Raw genomic sequence first — 23,048 nt, 5'->3', positions numbered from 1 at the left:
ACCCTGGGCCAGAAAGGTCAAATTTGGGGCAGATGAGGAAGTCAGCTTACCATGACTCTGTGTTCAGTAAGGAAAGGGTGGATTCCTAGGGGAATCCTAGGGTGTGGCCCATGCACTTAGCCAAACTTCTCCTCCACCCAGTTTTTGCTTTCATACTGGGTACTACTCACAGAGACCTGATTCCCCATTCTGTCTGGGGAGACCAGAGTGAGATAAACAGAGGGGCAGGCAGTCTCTCTCTAGACCAGCCCCAAAGGAGTTCAGACTTGGGGAATGCCCTCCTCCACCCAGATGGCTCCAGCCTTCCCCCTCCTAGAGGCCAGGGTAGGCCCCAGCTCAAGCATCCTCTCTGTACATCTGGCAGGCATGTGCTTAGAGAGCAGGACCTACAGCTTCTGGAAGCCAGAGTCTTACTACCATGAAATTCAGTCTTCATGTGCACACTGCATAAACCATCTGTGTGTCTCAGCTTGTTCATAAATCTTTATTGTATGCTTACTGTGCCTAGTCCTGTTCTAGGCATTGTCCAATATAAAGTGGTGTAAGATATGGAGTTTTCAGAATGACAGGAGAAATTAGACATGACCAAATGCCCATCTTACTGCACTAAACTAAACCATGCTCCATTGTGCTCTCCTGGACAGCAGATGGTGAACAGCAAAAAGGACCGCAGTTAGTAAGTGCAGTGGGACTTAGGAGAGAGGGAAATTTCTAGGTTAGTTTTGAGAAAGAGCAAACTGAGGCAAGGCAAAGATTAGGGACTAGGAAAACAACAGAAGGAGCTGTGCAGAAGGGCAGTTAGGAAGACTGGCTGAGCAGGGCTCAAGGAAAGGCTGCAGGAAAGCAAGGGAGGAACCTGTTGGCTACACCATTTGGTGACTGCTCCTCTCTACCCCACCCCACGCCATCCTCCACCAGCCTAGGGACCAGCAGGCCCATGTATCTCCTGCATGGGCTCCTTTGCATCCCATCACCCCTATTCCCTAGTCTCTGCCTCTCTCCATACCCTTCTCCAATTTTTGTCTCCTCTCCACCACTCTCATGTCTTCCCCAGTAAAGGCATTAAAGCAATATGTGATGGGTCCCTGCTCCCCCTTTCCAGATCTTTTCAAGAGCAGGGACGAACACTATCCCCACTCACCCACCCCCAAGGGCCAGGGCTTCGGACCTAATAGTAATCCTCGCCCTCTTCACTCTCAGCCTCTTCCTCAGGAACCAGGTGCTGGGCTGGTAGCTGGGGGAAGCCTGTGGAGTTCAGCTGGTCTACAAACACATGTGGACAAAGGAGAGAGAACAGGAAAGAGAGGCTGTCAGTGTCCACGTATCCCAGTCTATGAGAAAGCCATGCTTGCATGTGTACCCACATGCACATATACACACATGGATACGCACTCAAGGGCCCGAATCCACCGCCATCCCCTCCTGCCTCCAGAACGCAGGGCTCCTCCCCCTTACCAGGTGTGAGTACCGTCAGGCTAGCTGGGGCCTCCGCCTGGCCCAGGGCATTGCGGGCCAGGCAGCGGTAGGTGCCCTCATCGCTGGGGCGGACAGCCTGAATCTGCAGCCAGCTTGTCACCTCAAACCTCTGGGGTCCGCCCCTAAACTGTAACCAGAGGAGGAGTCAGCAGGGTCCTTCTGGGTGGGCACCGGGCTGGCCCTGAGGAAGCTCTGCTCCCTAGCCCTACCTGCACGGAGATGTGGGGGTCATCTCCTGGCAGCTGAATGTCCAAGCCGTCCTTCCTCCACTCGATGGCGGCCATGGGGTAGGCAAACACCTCACAGCCAAAGATCACATCCTTCCCTGTCACATTCCAAATGTCGTAGGGGTGCAACACGATCTGGGGCTCTGGGGATGGAGGTGGGAGGCCTGAGAACAGGATGGCACAGCCCGCCCAGCAAGGCTCCCGTATATACAAACCACTGTGACCGTGTTTGTGGGGGGACACAATGTATGCAGAGGTAAACACACCTCCATGACCACAACATGACACCTACACTAATGTGGCTGCAGGTACACAAAGAGTGCAAACACAGAGATGGAGACGTACCTGCAAACAATATGCACAGACAAGCACACGCACGCGCATGCACACATGCAAACCTCAGCTTGGCAGCCACACTCTGTCCCTGATTGCTCCCCTGTCCTCATTCCACCCTCTAGGCCCCCATCCCAGTATCTGTAACCAACACTTCCCTCTTCCACCCTCCCCTTTTTCTAGCCAGGTCTGGTTGCCAAAGGCCCCCAAAGCAGCCCTTCCCCCTCCTCACCCTGGGGGAGTGGGAGAGGCGTCCCAAACCGCGAAGGCAGAGAACCTGAAACCATCGCAGGCAGCAGGCAGAAAGCCTGGGGTTGGAGAAAGTGGGACCCCCGCAGGGTGTTTGTTTTCCTGGCAGCCTCAGCCCAGTCAGACCCATCAAAGGGGCTCCGGAAGTCAATGTTACTAAAGCCGCCAAGTAAAACTTGAGACTTGAATGGCCCTGAGCTCCCTGGAATGGGGGGAGGGGTTAGAAGTGCCCCCTCCTCCACTAATCCCTCAGCACAGAGGGGGGTTGGGATGGGGCGGTGGGGAGCCTGGGGTAACAGCTTGCTATACTAGCGCAAATGGAACCTGATTTCATCACAGGAACCCAAGTCTCCCTGCCCGGCTCCAGCGGTCTAGGGGAAAGTCTGGGAGCCTCCCACTTTCTCAGCTTTGAGGCCAACAATTGGCTCTGTGTCTGCTCCCCCAGAGAGCTGGTCCCCGCAGGTGGGTCTGGAACCTTCAGGCGTGTCGGCCCCAGCGGACCCGCAGCGAGAATGGGCTCTGTTACTGGACTCCAGGCCTCAGCTTTTTCACTCCGCGGGCCAAGAGCAAATGCCGTCGGGGGTCAGGGAGAAGTGCCTCACGTGAGGAGGAGACCCGTACCCGATTCGCAGGGCCCTGGATGCACCACAGTGAGGTTGGCGTCGGGCCGAGCGAGGGCCGCCTCCTGCAGACGGCAGACCTGCGAGTAGGTGCGGCCATCGGAGCCGCAGAGCGGGTGCTGCGAGCGGCACACACACAGCGGCTCTGGCACCTCTCCGCGGCTCAGGTCACCGCCTGTGTCCAACCGGCACTCGAGCTGCTCGCCGCAGCGCCCGTAGAAGTGGGCGCTGGGGTCCAGGTCGCAGAGCTGGCCCTCGAGGTTGGCGCATTCCCAGCAGCAGCCGCAAGCGTCGAGCACGCGGCCGGCCAGACAGCCCCGCGGCGCCGCACACTCCTCCGACCTGCAGGGAGCGCAGCCCTCGCCCTCCGCCAGCAGCCGCAGCCAGCCGCGGCGCAGGTAATCCGGGCCCGGCGACGGCCTCGCACCAGTCGGGAGCGGCGTGCGCACCACCAGCAGTAGCAGGGGCAGCGCCCAGGTAGCTGCGAGCGGCGGTGGCATGGTTAGCTGGAAGCCCTGCGAGCACTTGGGGCGTCAGCGGGTTCGTGCACCCTGCCAGGGAGGGAAGCCAGGTCAGGAGGTCAGAAGCAACCTCGCTGTTCCTCGTACCAAAGTTTGACTCTAGCACCGTCCCCTCCACTGCTACCCTGGGGTCCAGTAGACTCTCAACGCCGAGGCACAAGGGTCATCCAGTTATAGTGGGTAGTAACTGATTGGGCCGTGCTTGGGGGGATTAGGGAGAGGTGAGAGGATGGGGTGATAAAGCTCAGGCGTGCATGTACACGCATGTACACACACACACACACACACACACACACACACCACACCACACCAGCACCACCAATACACACCATCCAACTCTGAAGCTTTCTGCCCTAGAATTGGATGGGAATGGATGGCCCCACATGAAGTGAGGAGTTATTAATGGGGGGGGGGGGGGTGAGAAGGGGGAATGTCCTGCGGTCCAGAGCGCTCACCTAGTGTCCAGGACTAAGTCCTTCGGAGCAGCCGTGACTCCAGTCCAAAGGAGCAGACAGTGGAAGCAAAGCGGTGGAGAACGACGGGCTGGGCTCGCCGGCCACCTCTGCTCCGGCTTACGGATCTCTGAGAGAGCCACGGACTGGGAGAGCAGCTCCCCCGCCTCTCTCCCCGCCCCTAGACGCCGCACCCCACCTCCCCACCCCCAAGCTACCCCCTATTTCTGAAGCTGCCAATTTTATGCGGCTGCACGGGATCCTCCTGGACCACTTCCCTCAGCCTGGACCAAAGTCACAGTGAAAACAGAGGAGCCGTAACCAGACACCAAAGCTGGGAGACGGCCAGAGACCGGGGGTGGGGTGGGGTGGGGGGCGGTGTAGGGGTGGCTGCGAAGCTCGCAGTTGGCTGGCCGGCTAGGCCCTGTCCCATCTGACTTTACAGTCCATGGGGTAGAGGTTCGGGTGCCATGTGGGGCGCTCCTGGATAGAGCAAGGCCTCGCAACGTCGTGTCCCCGCAGCCCCAAACCGGCTTCCCGGGGGTGATTGAAGGCTTGTCCGTCCAGCTTCCTCACCAAGGCGCCGACCAGAGACTGGGCGCTTACATCAGCCTCCCCACATCTGGCCTTCTCCTCCCTCCCTACATCCGGCAGGTGTTTGAATCACGGATGGCATGGTGATTAGAGGTTCCAGCCGACTAGACTAGCGGCCGCAGGAAGCGGTGGGCGGGGCGCCTCCCAGGTCGGGATTACAGGTTGTGGCTGCGAAGCCAGCAGGGCCGGAGGCTTACGGTTCTCTAGCCGCCACCGGCGCCACCGTGGCACTCTGGGCTCGGGACAGGGAGGAGAGCATGTCTGGAGGCCCGCCCGCCCGCCTAACCGGGGGTCTGCCAGGCCCCGCCCCCCCGGCCCCAGGCGCTTTACAGAAGCCCGGCTGAAGTTCTGTTCCCCGGGATGAAAACTGAGGTCTGCAGGGGGAGGGGACTGCACTTAGTCAGGCTCCGCCCCGAAGGACCTGGCCAGGGCGGAGCCACTGGAGCTGGGGCCTCCAGACCAACCCCGAAGTTCGGGGCAGGTCTGCGGCCTCGAGACCGCCCAGGGGATCGGCTCCGCACGCGCACTAGCGGCCCCGAGAGTCACGTTCCCGAGTGCGGTCGGAACTGTCCCTCCCGGCCTGGGCTCGTCCAAGCCCTTCCGCTTAGGGGCTCCCTAGCAGCGTGCAGGCCACTCCTGGCCGGAAGGGTCTGACCCGGTGTGCGAGGACCGGTACACTGTTACCTGGTCTCAAACCCAGAAGAGGGACGAGAAGCCAACTTCACGTGTTGTCTCGACACTGTCGCGAGAATTCAAACAGGAAGTCTAGAAATTCAAAACAGGAAAAGCCCGCGGGTTTTAAACCGGAACAAGAATGGGCGGAGCCAGCTTTGGTTGGTACTTGTGGGTAATTCCTTATTTTTGGCCTTAGGGCAACTGAAGTGTGGACTTGGGGCAGAAGTGAACTGCAGGAATCCCTCTGGGGGGTCCGGGGGGGAGAGATTGAAATTGCGGAGGCGGCTAATGGAGCCATTCACCCAAGGAGACGCCTCTGGCTCTGACTTACACAAAATACTTTGAGACGGAGGTCGTTGCCCGGGATACCGAGCAGAAGCAGTCCGGCCTCTTAATGAATAGTTACCCGCTTCTAAGGCTTGGCGCCAGTATTTAAACCACAAACTTTACAGACCTTGAACCTCTTCCCTTACCGCACTTTATTGTAGCCGGTTGTTTACTTTCAGTCTTCGCTATGCTCCAAGCGTCTGGTATTAGGAATCGTGCCTAACTCACCACTGTATCTCGAGAACCTGGCCCCGCACCTGACAGCCCAGAAAGTTCTTAGTAAATATTTGTGGATTAAATGTGAACGACTTCCGGAGTGTGAAAGTCAAGGTTAACCAGGATTTTCTGTGTCGCTGATGAGGACTGGATAGACAGGGACCGAGCGCCCTCTGGTGGGCTTGCGGTTAGTGACGAGAACATTATCTTGCATACAGTAGACACCAAAGATGTTGATTGAGTAAATAGGAAATCTGTTTTTCTTAAGTAGAGATTTTGTTTCAGGAAAACACCACATGTTGTGGAAATACTTTTAGAAGGGAATTATTTGCTTAAGACACAATTCAAAAGTTTAGATATGTTCTCAGATCCTCATTATCTCTCACTATCCATTAAGGCTCCAAAACACATTCAGTAACATCTATTTGCATCATAAAGTTACTAAACATTTTGCATATTCATATTTTGAGAATGTTGAATCAGTTTGACCGGGTCAGGCAAAATTGTTGAGCCACAAAGAAAGGATTCTGTAATCTAGACGATGTAAGTACTGCAAGGAGGGAAGCCAGATGGCAGTATCCTTTGAGTGTCTACATGAGGGAGACTAGATTCAGACTTAAAACTAGAGGGTGAAGTTAAAGTTCGTTGAAGAACAGATGGTCTTGCCTCTCTCCCCTCCGCACCCTTTCCTGTAGATGCTTGTACTGAAAAAGGAGTGAGGTATAGAGTGTAGTTTGCTTTCCACTGTGAATCATAACATGGAGTTCACAGGTTTTCATACCTGCACTTTCTTTCAGCTACTGAAATATGAAAGATTGAAATGGGTCCTGTAAAAATGAACAATATAAGATGAAACAAGGCATAAAGAATCAGTGTGTAGATTGACCCATTAGAAATGGATACAGAGGAATTGTGCTTCCTCTGAACATAAGAATCAGTTAAGTAAAAAAACAAAAAGGCTCAACTAGATAATTAAGACAGAATACCTTGTAGCTACCTACTATGACAAATAGTTGAACTCAGTCAAAGTGAAAAATACTAGTATGTGTAGGAAAATATGGTTAAGTGAAAAGGAGAAGTATATGGATATTGATCACAACCATGTAAATATTTATCATATATATCATCAATAAGCACCCTAAGAGAATTTGGAATGAGGCATATGGTTGAGTATAATATTCACGGTTATTTTGTAAAATTATTTTTCATAATAAAGTAGATGATGTTTTATAGGTAAATTAGGATGTTGAGATAAATGTAGAAAGTTGGAATAGCCAGGTAGGAAGATAAGCATTATAATTCAGTTATATGTTACTAAATGAAAGCTGGAATACCCAGGAGACTAACTCTCTGGACTACCTAGGCATTAAGTTGAACAAGCTTTAAAACATGCATAAAGAAATCAGGTAAAAATTTCCTCAGTTTACTTTTCTTATATCCCAGGAGGCAGCTTCTTCCTTTACCCCCAGTTTCCCATTCACCTCTGAGATGGAGACTTGTAGATCCATCTGACCTAATTACTTGGCCACATTTTGTATTGATAAACTTAAAAAGGATGTTTATATCATTTAGACTCTTTCTACATTTCATTTTGAACTATAACAGACAAGCAGAAAATTGCACAAAATTGCTTTATAGCTCAATTAATCATTATAAATGAACACTCATGTGATCATCACCCAGGTCAAGAAACAGAACATTGCTAACACCTCCAAAAGTTCCCATCATGCCTCCTCCCAATTATTAATCCTTTCTCTTTATTAATTAATTCACTTCTAATTCTATAATTTTACCTTCTTTTAACTTTTATATAAATTGAGATACACCTAGGAGTAGAATTACTGCTTCATGTAATATGTGTACATTCAACATTAGTTATTAGTATATCATAGATACAGAGAACATACAAACAAACGTAGGGTGTAGCCAAAATGCAAAGACAAACACACACAGGTCCCAAATGAAATAGGAGAAATCTTCAGAAAAGAACTAAATGAAATGGAGTCAAACAAACTGTCAGATACAGAGTTCAAAACAATGGTTATAAGGATGCTCAAGAACTTACTAAGAACTTCAACAGCATGAAAAAAGACATAGAAACCAGTCAGAAATGAAGGATACATATAACTGAAACAATGAATAATTTACAGGGAATCAAGAGTAGAATAGAGGATGCTGAGAATCAAAGCAGTGATTTAGTGATTTGGAATATAAGGAAGAAAAAAACACCCAATCAGCACAGCAAAAAGAAAAAAATCCAAAAAATAAAGATACTGTAAGGAGCCTCTAGGACAACTTCAAGTATACCAACATTCGCATCATGGGGGTACCAGCAGGCGAAGAGAGCAAGAAATTGAAAACCTATTTGAAAAAAATAATGACAGAAAACTTTCCTAACCTGGTGAAGGACATAGACATACAAGTCCAAGAATCACAGAGAGTCCCAAACAAGATGAACCCAAAGAGGCCCACACAAGACACATCATAATTAAAATGCAAAAAGTTAAAGAATCTTTTTTTTAAAATATATTTTATTGATTTTTTACAGAGAGGAAGGGAGAGGGATAGAGAGTTAGAAACATCGATCAGTTGCCTCCTGCACACTCCCTACTGGGGATGTGCCCGCAACCAAGGTACATGCCCTTAACCAGAATCGAACCTGGGACCCTTGAATCCGCAGGCTGACGCTCTATCCACTGAGCCAAACCGGCCAGGGCAAAAAAGTTAAAGAATCTTAAAAGCAGCAAGAAAAAAGCAGTTATCTACAAGGAAGCCCCTATAAAACTGTTAGCTGATTTCTCAACAGAAACTTTGCAGGCCAGGTGGAAGTAGCAAGAAATATTCAAAGTGATGAAAAGTAAGGACCTACAACCAAGATCACTCTACCCAGCAAAGCTATTGTTTAGAATTGAAAAATGTATAAGGAGTTTTCTAGACAAGAAATAGATAAAGGAGTTCGTCACCATCAAAGAAGAAATAATGAATAAAATGGCAATAAATACATATCTATCAACAATTGAATCTAAAGAACAAAATAAACAAGTAGAACAGAAATAGACTTATAGATACAGAGAACGTTTTTTTATTTTTTAAAATATATTTTATTGATTTTTTACAGAGAGGAAGAGAGAGCGATAGAGTTAGAAACATCGATGAGAGAGAAACATCAATCAGCTGTCTCTTGCACACCCCCTACTGGGGATGTGCCCGCAACCAAGGTACATGCCCTTGACCGGAATTGAACTCGGGACCCTTGAGTCCGCAGGCCAACGCTCTATCCACTGAGCTAAACCGGTTTCAGCCAGAGAACGTTTTGATGGTTGCTAGATGGAAGGGGGCTGAGGGGATGGATGCAAAAGGTGAAGGGATTAAGAACTACAAATTGGTTGTTACAGAATAGTCATTTGGATGTAAAGAACAGCATAGGACCCTAGCTGGTTTGGCTCAGTGGATAGAGCATTGGCCTGCAGACTGGGTTCAATTCCAGTCAAGGGCACATGCAGGGGTTGCGGGCTTGATCCCCAGTGGGGGACATGCAGGAGGCAGCCAATCGATGATTCTCATCATTGATGTTCTATCCCTCTCCCTTCCTTTCTGAAATCGATAAATACATATATATAAATTATTTTTAAAGCTCGGAAATATTATCTTTTTTAAAAAGAACAGCATAGGAACTATATTCTAATAACTACATATGGTGTCAGATAGGTATGATATTTCTCAGGATGATCACTTAGTAAGTTATATAATGTCTAATCACTACAGTGTACACCTAAAACTAATATAATATTGTATGTCAACTGTAATTGTTTTTAAAAAATGATTTTTAAGTGAAAGGAGGGAGAATTATATACTATGTAGTACAAAGGGGGAATAAAAAAAGAAAATAGATCTTTAAATTAGGAGTTGAGATCTCCAGGGTCCTGGGACTTGACTGGCTGTTACAGTGCCCTCTACAACATTTTAAAAGAATTTGGATTTGCCCTGGCCAGTTTGGTTCATTGGATAGAACATCGGCCTTCGGACTGAAGGGTCCCAGGTTTGATTCCGGTCAAAGGCACGTCCCTTGGTTGCAGGCTCCTCCCCAGCCTGGGCCCTGCTCAGGGCTTGTGCAAGAGGCAACCAATCGATGTGCTTTTCACAAACCAATATTTCTGTCTTTCCCTCTCTCTTCCACTATCTCTAAAAATCAATGGAAAGATATCCTCGGGTGAGGATTTTTTAAAAAAGAAATTGGATCTATCAACAGAGAGAAGGTTGCCATGACCCAGGACTTGTGCTTTGGTAGCTGCCAAATACTAACACTGGGCACTGTGGGCAGAGCAAGCAGCATCTGCAGTGGATGGCAGCTGAAAAAGCCCATGGTCTAGGAAGGGCCTCTTAGGAGAAGTTCTTATTTGAATAGAATCCAGGCTTCTAGTTCGTTTTGCCAGCAGCCGTGACATATCAGCACCTCAGCTTTCTGAGTAACAAAGGGTGAATTCTGCCTTCAGACATCTTGTATTTGGCAGTGTTTTAAATTTTTTACTTAATTGCCAACATTTAAATTGTGTGAAATTTTATAGAAAAATCCAGAATTTGGGGCCAGAGTTATCAAGCCAGGATGTTCAGAACGGCTTTGGAGAGAACCCCCAGCTGCTCCTGATGCTGAGATAGGGAGGTGAGAGGTAGGAAAAGTCAGAGCTAATATCTAAGCTGCCAAATTTTCTTAAGAAAAATAAAAATCAGGAATCTGATCTGCCTAGCAACAATCGAAGATGTACTGGTTGCTGTTTTAGGTGGGGCTGGCACTATCCAGCTTACCACAGTCCTGGCCTGGCCTAGTTCCCTCAGTTAGGATTCCTGCCTGCTCCTGTAGTCTTTGAGTTTATAATCCTTGAATTAGATTATTCCTTCAGCTCTAACATACAATAATAACAATAATAGCTACTTCTTATCAAATGGCTCTAGTGTGCCAAGCACTGTGGCAAGCAATTTACATACATTATCCTGTTTTAGACTTACAAAGGTAACATTATGAACTTTATTTTCTTTGATATATTTTTACTGATTTCAGAGAGGAAGGGAGGAGAGAGATAGAAACATCAATGGTGAGAATTATTGATCAGCTGCCTCCTGCACGCCCCCTACTGGGGATGGAGCCCGCAACCCAGGCATGTGCCCTTGACCAGAATTGAACCCGGACCCTTCAGTCCCCAGACCGACACTCTATCTACTAAGCCAAACTAGCTAGGGCGAACCTTATTTTCTTAAATGAGAAAACTGAGGTTCAGACCTATAGGTAAGTTTGCCCCCCTGTCACACTGACTGGTAAGAAACAGAGGTAAGATTTAAACCTGGGGCTGCCTAGGTCCAAGGCCTGATTCTAATCATTACACTATTCTAACACTATCGCTGTGTTTGTCAGCCCAACTTCAGTGCAACTGAATCCAGAACTGCAGCTGGTGTTTTATAAATTTAAATACCACAGATTCAGGAGCCAAGCAGGATTGAGGGTTCGATTCCGGTCAAGGTATGTACCTCGGTTGCAGGCGGGATCCCTGGTCCTGGTCGGGGAGCATGAGGTAGGGGAGGCAACCAATCGCTATGTCTCTCTCACATCGATGTTTTTCTCTCTGTCTCTCCCCTTCCCACTCTCTAAAAATCAATGGAAAAATAAATCCTCGGGTGAGAATTAACAACAATTTTTAAAGAGAGAGAAGAGGAGAGATGCCATGGGGGCTGGCAGGTTAGTCCCCTGTGAGGCTAGGACGTTTGGGAGGCCTTGTGGGGACCCTCCAGCTACTCCTAGTGCTGAGCCAGGCAGGTGGGCGGTGAGAGCAGTTAGGGCTGATATCAGTTGCTGGTGTTGGCAGGAACTCTCCTGGCCATGGGGGTTTGGGGAAGTGGTGAGCTGGAAATCAGGTGGCTCTCTGAGCTGGGGGGGGGGGGGGGGGAGCAGTGTGAGCCTCTGAGCAGGAGGCCTAGGTGTCCCACCCCAGCCTTCCTTATTCTTGACCCTCTCCCCTCCTTGCCTGGGGGTCTGCAGTGGTCAGCCAAGTTCCTTTGCAGGAGGCAGCTCAGCTACCTCACAGGGAACAATATGATCCCAGCTCTTCTTAGGTTCATAAACACAGCACTTTACCTAAGACCTCGGGGCCACGTCAGAAGGGAAAGGAGAGAGAGCTTGTCCAGAGGCCCTTCACCTTGGCTAGGAGGCTCAGACAGATCCTACTTGCCTGGCTGGCTCCGTTGGATGGAAAGGAGGATGAGGCGCCATCAGGGGGCGAGGGCACCGCGGGGTTCTGAGGTTCGGTCGGATGGATGACCCGGAGCCCAGAACCCGGAGCCTTGGCTGGGATCCGGCATCCCAGGCCTGGAGCGTCCCCTGCGGGGGCCCGACACCACCTCGGGCACCTGGCGGTGGCCGGGCGAGGAGACCGCGGAGGGAGCTCCAGCCGCCCGGCCCGGGAGTGGGGTGAGCCCCAGCCCACCTGTGTGAGGGCACTCCGCCCAGGAAGGAGGGGCGGGAGTCCGAGGCAGGTCGGATTCCCAGCCAGCTCTCTCCTCACAGGAGGCGGCCCATTATCCGGCGTCGTTAAAGAGCAATTAGATGGAAATTAAGCCGAGAACAAGTATTGATTATCTCATTAAGGCCGGGGGAGCCCTCTCAGTCGGTGAGAGTTTACCAACGCTCACCCCATTATCTGCAAGGTGAAAGCCTGCGGTCATCAGAACCCAGTGAAGTATCGATCTTACCCTCATCCCCAAACCAAGTCTCCTCCCACCCCCCTAGAGTAAGTGGGTTCTAAAGAGGTAACACCAGGGGTGTGATGACGTGGAGTGAAGAGCTCATGCCCCCACTGTCTCCTCTCACCAGTTCCTCTGTAGTTCCCCACATTTTCTGCTCCCAAATCATTATTTTTTTCCTGATGCTACTAGAAGTGGGGAGGGGGTGTGTGGAGAGGGATCAGAGACAGTTCACATCCCTCCGGGGCTGGAGAGCTGGGGTTCCCCTGGTTTTACATCCAAGGAAGAGAAATTAGAGTTGAGACTTAATGGAATCTACCCCTATGGACACAGAGTATTGGGGACCCCTGGGCCCCAAGTTCCTGGAGGGAGGGGGAAAGGGTTAGTTCTGGGTGACCACCATCACCAAAGGAAAAGATACCTGGGACCACCACACACATTTCCCAAGGTTTAGCAACCTCAGAGTTCATCATCTGTTTCCTCAGGGTCTCAGATGGTGAGACCTTTGGAGAAAAATCACAGTGTGTTGGAGAGAAAAGTTATTTTCATCCTGGCTTTGCTTCTAGCTGGCTGTGTGACCTCAGGCAAGTCATTTTCCCTCTCCAGGCCAGAAGTCCTCAAAAGAATGGTGTTGGAAGAGTTACGAGGCTCCTGAGCCCTCGCACACTGTCATCTGTTGGACTAAGTGCTGCACTTCCTGGTGGCAGTCTGAATGCAGCTGTGTGCCCAGCCCTGGCCTGCCTTCCTGGAGCTTCTGGCTTCAAGGGGGAGAAGACATCCAACTGATAATCAGAGGAATAATGTTACAATTACGATATGAATGCAGGTGCTCTGAGGGTGCTGAAGAAGGGGGTGGGAGAAGCTAGCACAGGAAGCAGTTATTGCAATAAAAAACAAAACAGGGCTGAAGCCGGTTTGGCTCAGTGGATAGAGCGTCGGCCTACGAACTGAAAGGTCCCAGGTTCGATTCCGGTCAGGGGCATGTACCTTGGTTGCGGGCACATCCCCAGTGGGGAGTGTGCAGGAGGTAGCTGATCGATGTTTCTCTCTCATCGATGTTTCTAATTCTCTATCCCTCTCTCTTCCTCTCTGTAAAAAATCAATAAAATATATTTTTAAAAAAACAAACAGGGAACAAGCCTGTTGCCTATTCATTCAACTCACAATTACTGTGCTGCAGAGCCGTGGTGAACAAAACGGTGGTCCCTACCCCTGGAGCCCACAGTCCAGTGGGGGAGACAGAGATCAATGATACAACCACACAGATAAAGGCAAACGCACGTCTATGGTACATGTACTGAAAATGTGACAGAAGCAGTGAGCGAGAATAAGAGAAGTGACTTGGAGGAAAGGGGGTTAAGGATGCTTCTCCATGGCTTTCACAGTCATTCCCTCAATTAAGATCAGTTCTTCAATGGAGCCCGTGGGAACGCTGGGAGTGTGTCCTAGAGAGGGCGTACCTTCCTCCCCCACTCGCCTCGCCTCAACAGGGAATAGGGTTCCGGTCTCTGACACTCCGGACCCCACTGTGGGGCTCACCTGAGACACTCGGGTGCGCCGGAGGCCGGAAAAGGAGGCGCAGGGAGGCGTGGCGGCAGCAAACGGTGCGTCGGGCCCGCACCAGCTTGGCCTGGGCGGAGGAAGAGACGCTGCAGCGCTATCTGGGCTCCTCGCCCTGCCCCGGAGCCAGGCAACTATTAATCTTGGTTGACGGTTTCTCAGGTCCTAATTGGGAAGTGGGGAGAGAGGCCCGGTCCGCCCTAAAGGTAGCAGCGGCTAATGGGCCTCTCCATCACCGCCAGGAGTAAGTCCCTGGCGGGGCGCGAGGGGCGCTGCAGCAGGTGAGGCGCGGAGCAGGCGGCCGCCCTTAATGAAGCCGCGGGGCCGGGCGGACCGAGAGGCGAGCTCCGGGGAGGAGACGGTTCCAGGGGCGAGAGGATGGATCTGACAGCCCAGTTCCGGGGGTGGGGGGGGAGGGGGGAGGTGCGGGGGGCTCACCTGGGCGCCCTTTACCTGGGTGTGGGGGTGGGGAGGGTGCTGGGTTAGACCTGCATGGGTACGGATTTTTTCAGCGGTAACCAGAGATAGGGGGAGAGAGGGGGTGTCAGAGTCCGACTTTATGTCGAGGGCATAAAGTGGGCGCTCCGATGTTTGCAGACCTACAAGGCCTGTGCCCGACGTGTGCTGGGTCGAGATGTTTGGAGCAAATGTGAATTGGTGGGCCTCCGAGACCCCAGTGACTGCAGAGCGCCTGGTCACTTCAGAGCCGGCGGGCTTGCCCTCCAGCTCCTAAGCACCATCCCCTCCAGCAAAGGCTAGGCGGGCCTTTCGCTAACCCCCTCACTTTCAAAGCACCCCCCTCGCTCCCCATCCTGGCCCAAACTGCCGGGGACGCGGGGGAGGGGTGCTGGGCCACCCAGGCGGGCCGGCGCCGCTCCTCTGCCCTCCCCTGGGATCCACTGCGTCCCGGAGCCCCCACTTCCCTGCGGGCTTCGCTGTCTTTCTCTCCCGCCCCCTCCCCCTTGCAGCCGCCTCGGAAATATATTGTATTCTCACCTAATCCTGTTCAATTACAGCATAATAAAACACATAATAAAAACCTAATTCATTTTTCTCCCGCGCCCCCATCTCCCGGCATCTTCTGGCTCGGGATTAAAAATTTGTCTTCATGTGTGTGGCACCAGAGTCCCGGCGCCTCCACATCTTTAATGTATGAGCCGGGGAGCTGGGGACCTGCCGCTTCTGCCGCCTTAGCGTCGCGAAGGCGCCCGCCCGTCACCTGAGGATGCGGGCGGGGAAGGAGGGAGAAGCGTGGACCTGCGGGGGGCTCCAGCGGTGGCCACCCCCTCCCTTCCACAGGATGGGATTTCAAAGGCCCCTAGATTTCCAGCGGCGGGGAGAAAGCACTTGGGTCCAGTTCAGAAGACCCAGTGTGGCCTCCAGGGGGCGCAGCGTGGGGCAGTTCTGGGGGGATGGCGTTTACTAAGGAAAGTCAGGTCCTGGTGCAGCCCAGGCTGAGAGGTAGAGCAGAGCCAGGCAGGGAGGGGGCCCACTGTCCTCAGCCTCCATTCTCTCTTTTGCTTCTGATCTTCAGAACAGGACCAGTCAATGCAGCTCTGGTTTCCAAGTAACCACCACCATTTCCAGTCCCTAGGGACTCTACTACCCTCTGATCACCTGAAAAACCTGGATCACTGAAACAAAGTTAGAACTTCCCAGAGGGAAATATTAAGAATTTAGCCCTGCCGAAACCGGTTTGGCTCAGTGGATAGAGCGTCGGCCTGCGGACTGAAAGGTGCCAGGTTCGATTCCGGTCAAGGGCATGTACCTTGGTTGTGGGCACATCCCCAGTAGGAGGTGTGCAGGAGGCAGCTGATCGATGTTTCTCTCTCATCCATGTTTCTAACTCTCTATCCCTCTCTCTTCCTCTCTGTAAAAAATCAATAAAATATATTTAAAAAAAGAAAAAAGAATTTAGCCCTGCCTCTGTGGTTCAGTGGTTGTGCATGGACCCAGGAACCAGAAGGTCACGGTTTGATTCAGGTCAGGGCACATGCCCAAGTTGTGGGCTCGATCCCCAGTAGGGGGCATACAAGAAGCAGCTGATCAATGATTCTCTCTCATCACTGATGTTTCTATCTCTCTCTCCCTCTCCCTTCTTTTCTCTGATATCAATAAAAACATTTTTTAAAAGAATTTAACAAAAGAAAATTTCCTACAAAGGCATAGAACCTGGTGAATTTACAGAGGGTTGGTCTGAGACCCAAATACAACCCAGTGGTATTCCCTCATTCCTTCACTTCTTTCTTCATTCATTTAAGGCAGGGAATCCCAAACTCTCTACATTCATGGAACCCTCAATTTTTCAGTAATTTTGTCACAGTACCCCAGGACATACTCAAAAAAATCTAACAGTCCCCTTTAAGTACTTAATAAGTATTTATATCCTAACTGTGTTGTAGCTGTTTGAAAAACTAATACACATAAACTGGAAGAAAAAAAAGAATATTTTTATGTCATTCTTAACCTCAATTATTTACTAACTAGAGGCCTGGTGCATGAATTCGTGCATGGGTGCGTTTTCTCGGCCTGGCCCACGATGGAGGCCTATGGGGGGCCGGCCAGCTTGGGGGGAGGGGCCACGGGAGGTTGGCTGTGGGAGTGCACTGATCACCAGGAGGCAGCTCCTGCATTGAGCGTCTGCCCCCTGGTGGCCAGTGCGCATCAAAGTGACTGGTCAACCGGTCATGGTTGTTCTGGTAATTCGGTCGTAACGGCCACTTAATCTTTTATATATATAGATGAGATGTGTGCGCCTGTTGGGCTCTGCTTAACTTCTCAAAACTGGGAATCAGCCTGGATACTGTCATCCTCATTTCCTGCCCCACATGACTTCTATGTAGCTCTTGCTTTTTTGTCACAGAAACCATAAAAAATAACAGGTTTGCAAAGACATTGAGAGTAAGGCATCACAAACTAATTTTGAAACTGTGAGCTCAAGCTAGTAGCTTATGCAGTATCCAACAGATGTCAAGTATTGCTGGACTGGATTTCTCTCAAAAACTTAAAATGCCCTCTCAGTTCACTCTGGGGTGCCTCAGTACATAGTTTGGAAATTGCAGATTTGGGGAGTCTGCCTGTTTTCCTGTAGCAACAATCCTCCTTAGTGGTCTTGGAAAGTTTGGGACAATTGAATAGAGGTCATATGATATGGCGTAAGGAAAATGATGAATCTTACCCACAACTCGGGGATCAGATATAAGCAAGGGAGTCTGAGAGCTTGGGGTCAGGTGTTAGAGGCCAGCTAGCAGAAATGAGGCCCTGAAAGAAAATCACTAGCAGTGATTAGCAAGTCCAACAGGATGAACCAGACGCAGCAGAAGTATCATAAAAAGCAAGGCTTCCAGGTATATTATAGGGTGATGCTTAATCTTACATCAGCACCACTTTCCACTTCACTGTGCTCTAGAAAGGAGGTCACGCAAATGAAATTATATCACTAGAGGCCCAAGCAACTCTGTTGTGGGACCACTTGATAGGAACTGGACTAGAATAAGGTAAAGGTGTCTCCTTTCTAGCATGCCTTAAATGATTATAGCTCGGGGCCAGCCCCAAGAAGCTGCAGAGAGGGAGGGTAGGTCAGCACCACAGGGAACTAACTGCCAAAGGGAAAAGGTATTGACATGTGCGGGGAGGCAGACAGACATCAGAGTTAGAGACAGTAGCTCTGATTACAGGTGAGACACTCTCCCTCATCCCCCTGCATTGGGGACTCCTAGAGAGACACAGAGAGGAAAAATTGAGCTGTGGGAACGTATCTAGGGCCAAGCTTCACTTTGCCTGAGGCACTTTTCAAGCCACACTACCCCAAATTCTTTTTTTTAAAACGTCACCTGAGGACAACACACTTAGAGAGAGGAAGGGAAAGGAAAGGGAGAGGGAGAGGGAGAGGGAGAGAGAGAGAGAGAGAGAGAGAGAGAGAGAGAGAGAGAGAGAGAGAGAGAGATCGCTTGCCTTCTGTACATGCCCCGACTGGGGATGGAACCCACAACCCAGGTATGTGCCCTGACTGGGAATTAAACCAAGAACCTTTCAGTGCACAGGACGACACTTGACGAACTGAGTTCCTCCGGCGCGGCCTTTCCCCAAGATTCTGAAATGCCTTCCTAGGAGGATACGCTCCCCCATCCTCCAGGCTGATTATCACTAAAGCTGTCAGCCTTTGTTTTTGTTGTGAATATGTCACAATTTTTTTTGTTTGCTGAAGAGTAAAACAGACTGAGAACCACTGTGTTAGTGACCTTACAAGATAGGACCAACAAATGAGTGGGGGGTTAGGGCACTTTGGATTCCACATCCATTTATTCAGCAAGTATGTATTGAGTACCTACTGTGGATCAGCCACTATTATAGGTGCTATGGGCATAAAAGTGAAGATAAGAGTTCTTGTTTAATGGGTATAGAGTTTCAGATGTGCAAGATGAAAAAGTTGTGGAGATCTATTTCTCAACAATGTGAATACACTTAATACCACTGAGCTGTGCACTTAACCATTGGTTTAGATCAGTGGTCGGCAAACCTCGGCTTGAGAGCCACATGCAGCTCTTTGGCCCCTTGAGTGTGGCTCTTCCACAAAATACCACGTGTGGGCGCGCACATACAGTGCGATTGAAACTTTGTGGCCCATGCGCAGAAGTCGGTTTTCGGCCTGGACAAGTCTATTTTGAAGAAGTGGCATTAGAACATTCAAGGGGCCAAAGAGCCGCATGTGGCTCGCGAGCCACGGTTTGCCGACCACTGGTTTAGGTGGTGAATTTTATGTTAGGTGGTAGGTGTTATTTATCACAATTAGGAAAAAAGTAAAGATACGGTGCCTGCCCTCGGGGGTTTTCATTTAAACTGGAGAGAATCATCTGTATAGGACCAATAATAACACATGCAATAAACACCAATCAGGGTGATTCCCAGCTCACAATGATTGCCTTACTTTGGGAACAGCCCCAACCACGGAGGTGTATCTGAAGTAATGACGTCCCATGTTCTTGTGACTTGACCCTGGCCTCTGGCCACCTCCGAGGGGCAGACAACTAATCTAAGCTTTACCAATTTTTGAAACTTGAATGGGGAGATCAGGGACTGGAGTTGGTTAAAGCTGTACCTTAGTGGCAGTGCCCATAGACTCCAGTTACTGAGGCCCCCAGAACTGCCCAGTTTTCTGCCCTCTCAAAGGCCAAGTTGGTTAACTCCATCTTTGGTTCTTAGAGCTACGGACAAATCCTTCCAATACATCCCCCTGATTACTGAAGCTAGCCACAATTATTGTCTGCTGTTTTCCACAAAATAACTTCAATTAAAACCAAACCAGAAGTACTCCTTCTGGGAAATAAAAGTTGTCAATTTCCACAAAGCAAGTTTAACAGAGTGTGGAGAGAAAGAATAAAATTATTTTCATTATTTGCCACCACCCCCATAAAGAAATAAATAAGATTGAGAACTTGCTGGTGACAGAGGAGGGGAGGTCTTCAGTCAGAAATAATACAGGTGGCCCTCGCTGGGGAGCTCAGTTGGTTAGGGCATCATCCTGATATGCCAAGGTTGCATGTTCAATCCCTGGTCAGGGCACATAATCAATCAATGATGGCATAAATCAATGTTTCTCTTGCTTTCTTTTTTACACATTTTCTCTCAAATCAATAAAAAATTCCAACTTTAAAATAAATAAAAATAAAATCTTTTTCCAGTAATTATTTTTAAAAATAATAACATATGTGGTATTGGTTAATTTATAGAATAACATAGCAAAGTCTTGCTTCATAAGCAAACGTCACTCTGAAGCTTGTTGTTTGGGTTATTTTCCTACTGGATGTATGAAGTAGCGGGGAGGAAGGGGTTTTGTGTGTAGCCCAAGTTATGCAGGCTTCCTCCCACATTCTCCTTGTCGTTAATTCAGTTGCAAAACCTCCCTTGTCTGAGAAGACTGAAAAAAGGAAGCTGAAAGAGGCTGTGGCCAGAAGCTGAGGGTGCCATTATCCCTCTGGCAGCCAGTGCTGGGGCTGCCTGCAGGTAAAAAGACATTGTGTATATAGGAAGAGAGAAGGAAGCTCCTTTTTGAGAAATGATCCAACTAGATAAAGATTCCCCCACAATTTCTAGCAAAAGGTTGCCCCCACGTGAGGACCCGAGGTCACTGCAATGTGTGGGGAGATTGCCATAGAGGGGAGAGGGAGAGGCGCCCTAAGGACTACTGGGTACAGGCTGTGTACCTGCAGACGGGAAGGGAATCTGTTCACCCAGCAGGTCATTTCTACCCAGCGCAGGGCACAAAGGCCCTCTCTTAACAGCGTTCAGTAAACGTTTCCTGAACATGGGACGCAAAGGCGAAGAGAAGGAGGCGGGATGGACGACGCAAAAGACAGGGCCAATAGTCCCGGAGGCCGCAGAAAAAGTCGGGGCTTGGGACCCAGGAGAGGCCTCGCGTGATTCCTTGAAAACCTCGAAGATTACCGGGCAGGAAGTCAAAGGGCGGGCGCTGAGGCGCTTCTGGCAAGGAGAAAGGGGACTTGTTGGATTTTCGGTGCAGGACCGAGGTCGCCTGGGACGTTGATCTGAGACGTAGGATCCAGGCTCAGGTAGAGAAGATGAATTGTATTTGAGGCCTGCGACGCTAAAGCCGTTGCCCGGGAAACGGGAAGAAGGTGGAGTCAAGCCTAACTTTGACTGACAGGCGCCACAGCAGGGGCGGGACTCTGCTCCTGATTGGCTATGTACTAGAGGTGTGGCTTTTACCGATGACTGACAGACTCCCGGGGCGGGGCTGGCTTGAGATTGACAAGCTTGACTGGGAGGAAACGGGGGGGTGGCGAGGGAGGCTTGGCTTGAACCCGTGGGGCACCGAACCCCGCGGGACTAGGTTAGTCTGACTCACATGAGCCCACAGGGCCCTGACCAGTAGGGACTAATCTTGGGGATTAACCTCTCCCTAAAATGCCGGTCTCATTAGTCCCAGTGACCAGGGAAGATAGCAGGATACATGGCCCCCTTCCTATGGCCAGGCTAAACCAGGGCTCCAGAACCAAGCTATTTTTCCCCTTAGACCTTGGGTTGGGAGAGAGAGAGGTGGACTTTTGTTGTTGTTGTTAATCCTCACCTGAGGATTTTTTTTCCGTTGATTTTTAGACAGTGGAAGGGAGGGGGAGAGACAGAGAGAAAGAGAGAGAAACATCAATGTGAAAGAGAGACATGGATTGGTTGCCTCCTGCACATGCCCAGACCCCAGACAGGGTTCAAGCCTGCAACCAAAGTACAAGCTCTTGACCAGACTCGAACCTGGGACCCTTCATTTGGCTCAATGGTTGGAGCAGGCCGACGCTCCAACCATTGAGCCGAACCAGCTAGGGCTGGACTTTCTTAATAATGGGCTGGGTGGGGGCTCTGAAGCAGATGAGGCCAGGCCAGGGAAAGAAGGCAGGGGAGGGAGGCCAAGGACACAGATGTGGGCTCCCATCGGAGTCTGAGCACAAGGAGGAAGAGGGGAGGCCCAAGAACGGGGGGATTACTTTCCAGTGAGAAAAGTGCCTCCTCTGCCCAAATGCTGACTTCCATGGAAAAGTCTAAGTAAGCGGAGGCCGTTTGGAAAATGTACCTGGCTTGGATTTGCCCCTGGAGAGCCTGTGAAGTTAGCCTAAAGCCAGTTTTTTGCTTTGAGAAGCTGGTGTGGAATTAGGAACGATGGCAGGGAAGCATTCCTTCCTGACTGGTCCACTGGTGCCCTGGCCAGTCTTCTCTCTGAGATGGTTTGGTGTTATCTGCAGAGCACAGATCACTCTGTCATAAAATGTCCTTAATGATTTTGTTTTACAGGTTCCTGCACCTCACTCCCCAAGTGGGTTTATATTACATAGAATTTCCAATGAAAGCGCAAGGCCTCTTTTTAAGGGGATTACCAAAGGCCAGAATGGAAACTGCAGAGATTTCAAGAACTGACCCAGGGCTCCAGTAGGCTTGGTGGGAGGTGCTGACAAAACAGAATGGAATTGAACTGGTTCTCCATTTAATCAAGAATAGGAATCTTGCTGAAACCGGTTTGGCTCAATGGATAGAGCGTCGGTCTGCGGACTGGAAGGTCCCAGGTTCGATTCCGGTCAAGGGCATGTACATTGGTTGCGGGCACATCCCCCAGTGGGGGGTGTGCAGGAGGCAGCTGGTCGATGTTTCTCTCTCATCGATGTTTCTAGCTCTCTATCCCTCTCCCTTCCTCTCTGTGAAAAATCAATAAAATATATTTAAAAAAAAAAAAAAGAATAGGAATCTTGCCCTGGCCAGTGTGTCCAGTGGTTAGAGTGTCAGCCCACACACTGAAGTGTCTCGAGTTCGATTCCGGTCAAGGGCATGTACCTGGGTTGCGGGTTCACTCCCTGCCCCAGTCAGGGCACCAGTGGGAGGCAACCAGTCGATATGTCTCTCATATAGATGTTTCTCCCTCCCTCCCTCCCTTCTACTCTCTCTAAAAAGCAATGGAAAAAAATATCCTCAGATGAGGATTAACAACAAAAAAGAAAATTAAAATAAAGAATGGGAAGCTTTGCTTATGCTACTTCAGGTATAAAACCCTCAAACTTGGAAACCCCTCAGTGGCTTTTCAGTAAAAAGCTCCATGTACACTTGTGGGCCTATCAGTTTTGCTGGCCTGGAATGTCAAAGGGACGAGGAAAATGACTTCACGTTTGGCTAGCAGCTGGCGGGTAAAGAAGCATAGCACAGTGGGTCCAGTCACACAGCTCGGCTTGCATTCTGCCTCCACCACCTCCTAGTTGTGCAGCTGTAGGCAACTTTCTTAACTTTGCTAAGAATGGACACAATGTGTCTGGCCTCACAGGAGCGGTAGTGAAGACTGAACGCAATAATGGACTTTTACTTCATTAAGCCTGTCACCACACAGTGGGACTCAATGACCAGTAAGCAGCTGGTGTCACTCCCACTGCCCATACAAGTAAACTTCCCAGGAGGAGTGAGTGAGCCCAGGCCAAGATAACAAGTTCACTGCAGGCTGCTAAGGGACCATTCGGCCCTAAAGATGTCTCCCCACCACCTACTTTGAGCTTTGGGCTGAAAAAAGGGAGATGAGAGGTA

General features: G+C 50.1%; 1 protein-coding gene across 3 annotated transcripts; it reads right to left on the bottom strand.

Annotated features, from left to right (window-relative positions):
- Window positions 1-369: 369 nt before the first annotated feature.
- KAZALD1 (Kazal type serine peptidase inhibitor domain 1) lies at window positions 370-5,212 on the bottom strand. 3 transcript variants are annotated; one of them, XM_079793706.1, is made up of 6 exons: window positions 5,157-5,212; window positions 3,882-4,008; window positions 2,907-3,456; window positions 1,686-1,846; window positions 1,456-1,603; window positions 370-1,263 (listed from the first exon to the last, which is right to left on the bottom strand). In XM_079793706.1, exons 3-6 carry the CDS (start codon window positions 3,403-3,405, stop codon window positions 1,169-1,171), a joined length of 903 nt encoding a protein of 300 aa, XP_079649832.1. In that variant the 5' UTR covers window positions 3,406-3,456; window positions 3,882-4,008; window positions 5,157-5,212; the 3' UTR covers window positions 370-1,168. The 3 variants fall into 3 exon arrangements, with proteins under 3 accessions (XP_079649832.1, XP_079649831.1, XP_079649833.1); XM_079793705.1 differs by lacking the exon at window positions 5,157-5,212 and having other exon boundaries at window positions 3,882-4,756; XM_079793707.1 differs by lacking the exon at window positions 5,157-5,212 and having other exon boundaries at window positions 1,225-1,263; window positions 1,469-1,603; window positions 3,882-4,756.
- Between the last annotated feature and the right edge of the window lie 17,836 nt (window positions 5,213-23,048).

This window comes from Cnephaeus nilssonii (assembly GCF_951640355.1).
Source record: "Cnephaeus nilssonii genome assembly, chromosome: 16".
Classification (NCBI taxonomy): Eukaryota; Metazoa; Chordata; class Mammalia; order Chiroptera; family Vespertilionidae; genus Cnephaeus; species Cnephaeus nilssonii.
This window is presented reverse-complemented; position numbering and strand designations above follow the sequence as displayed.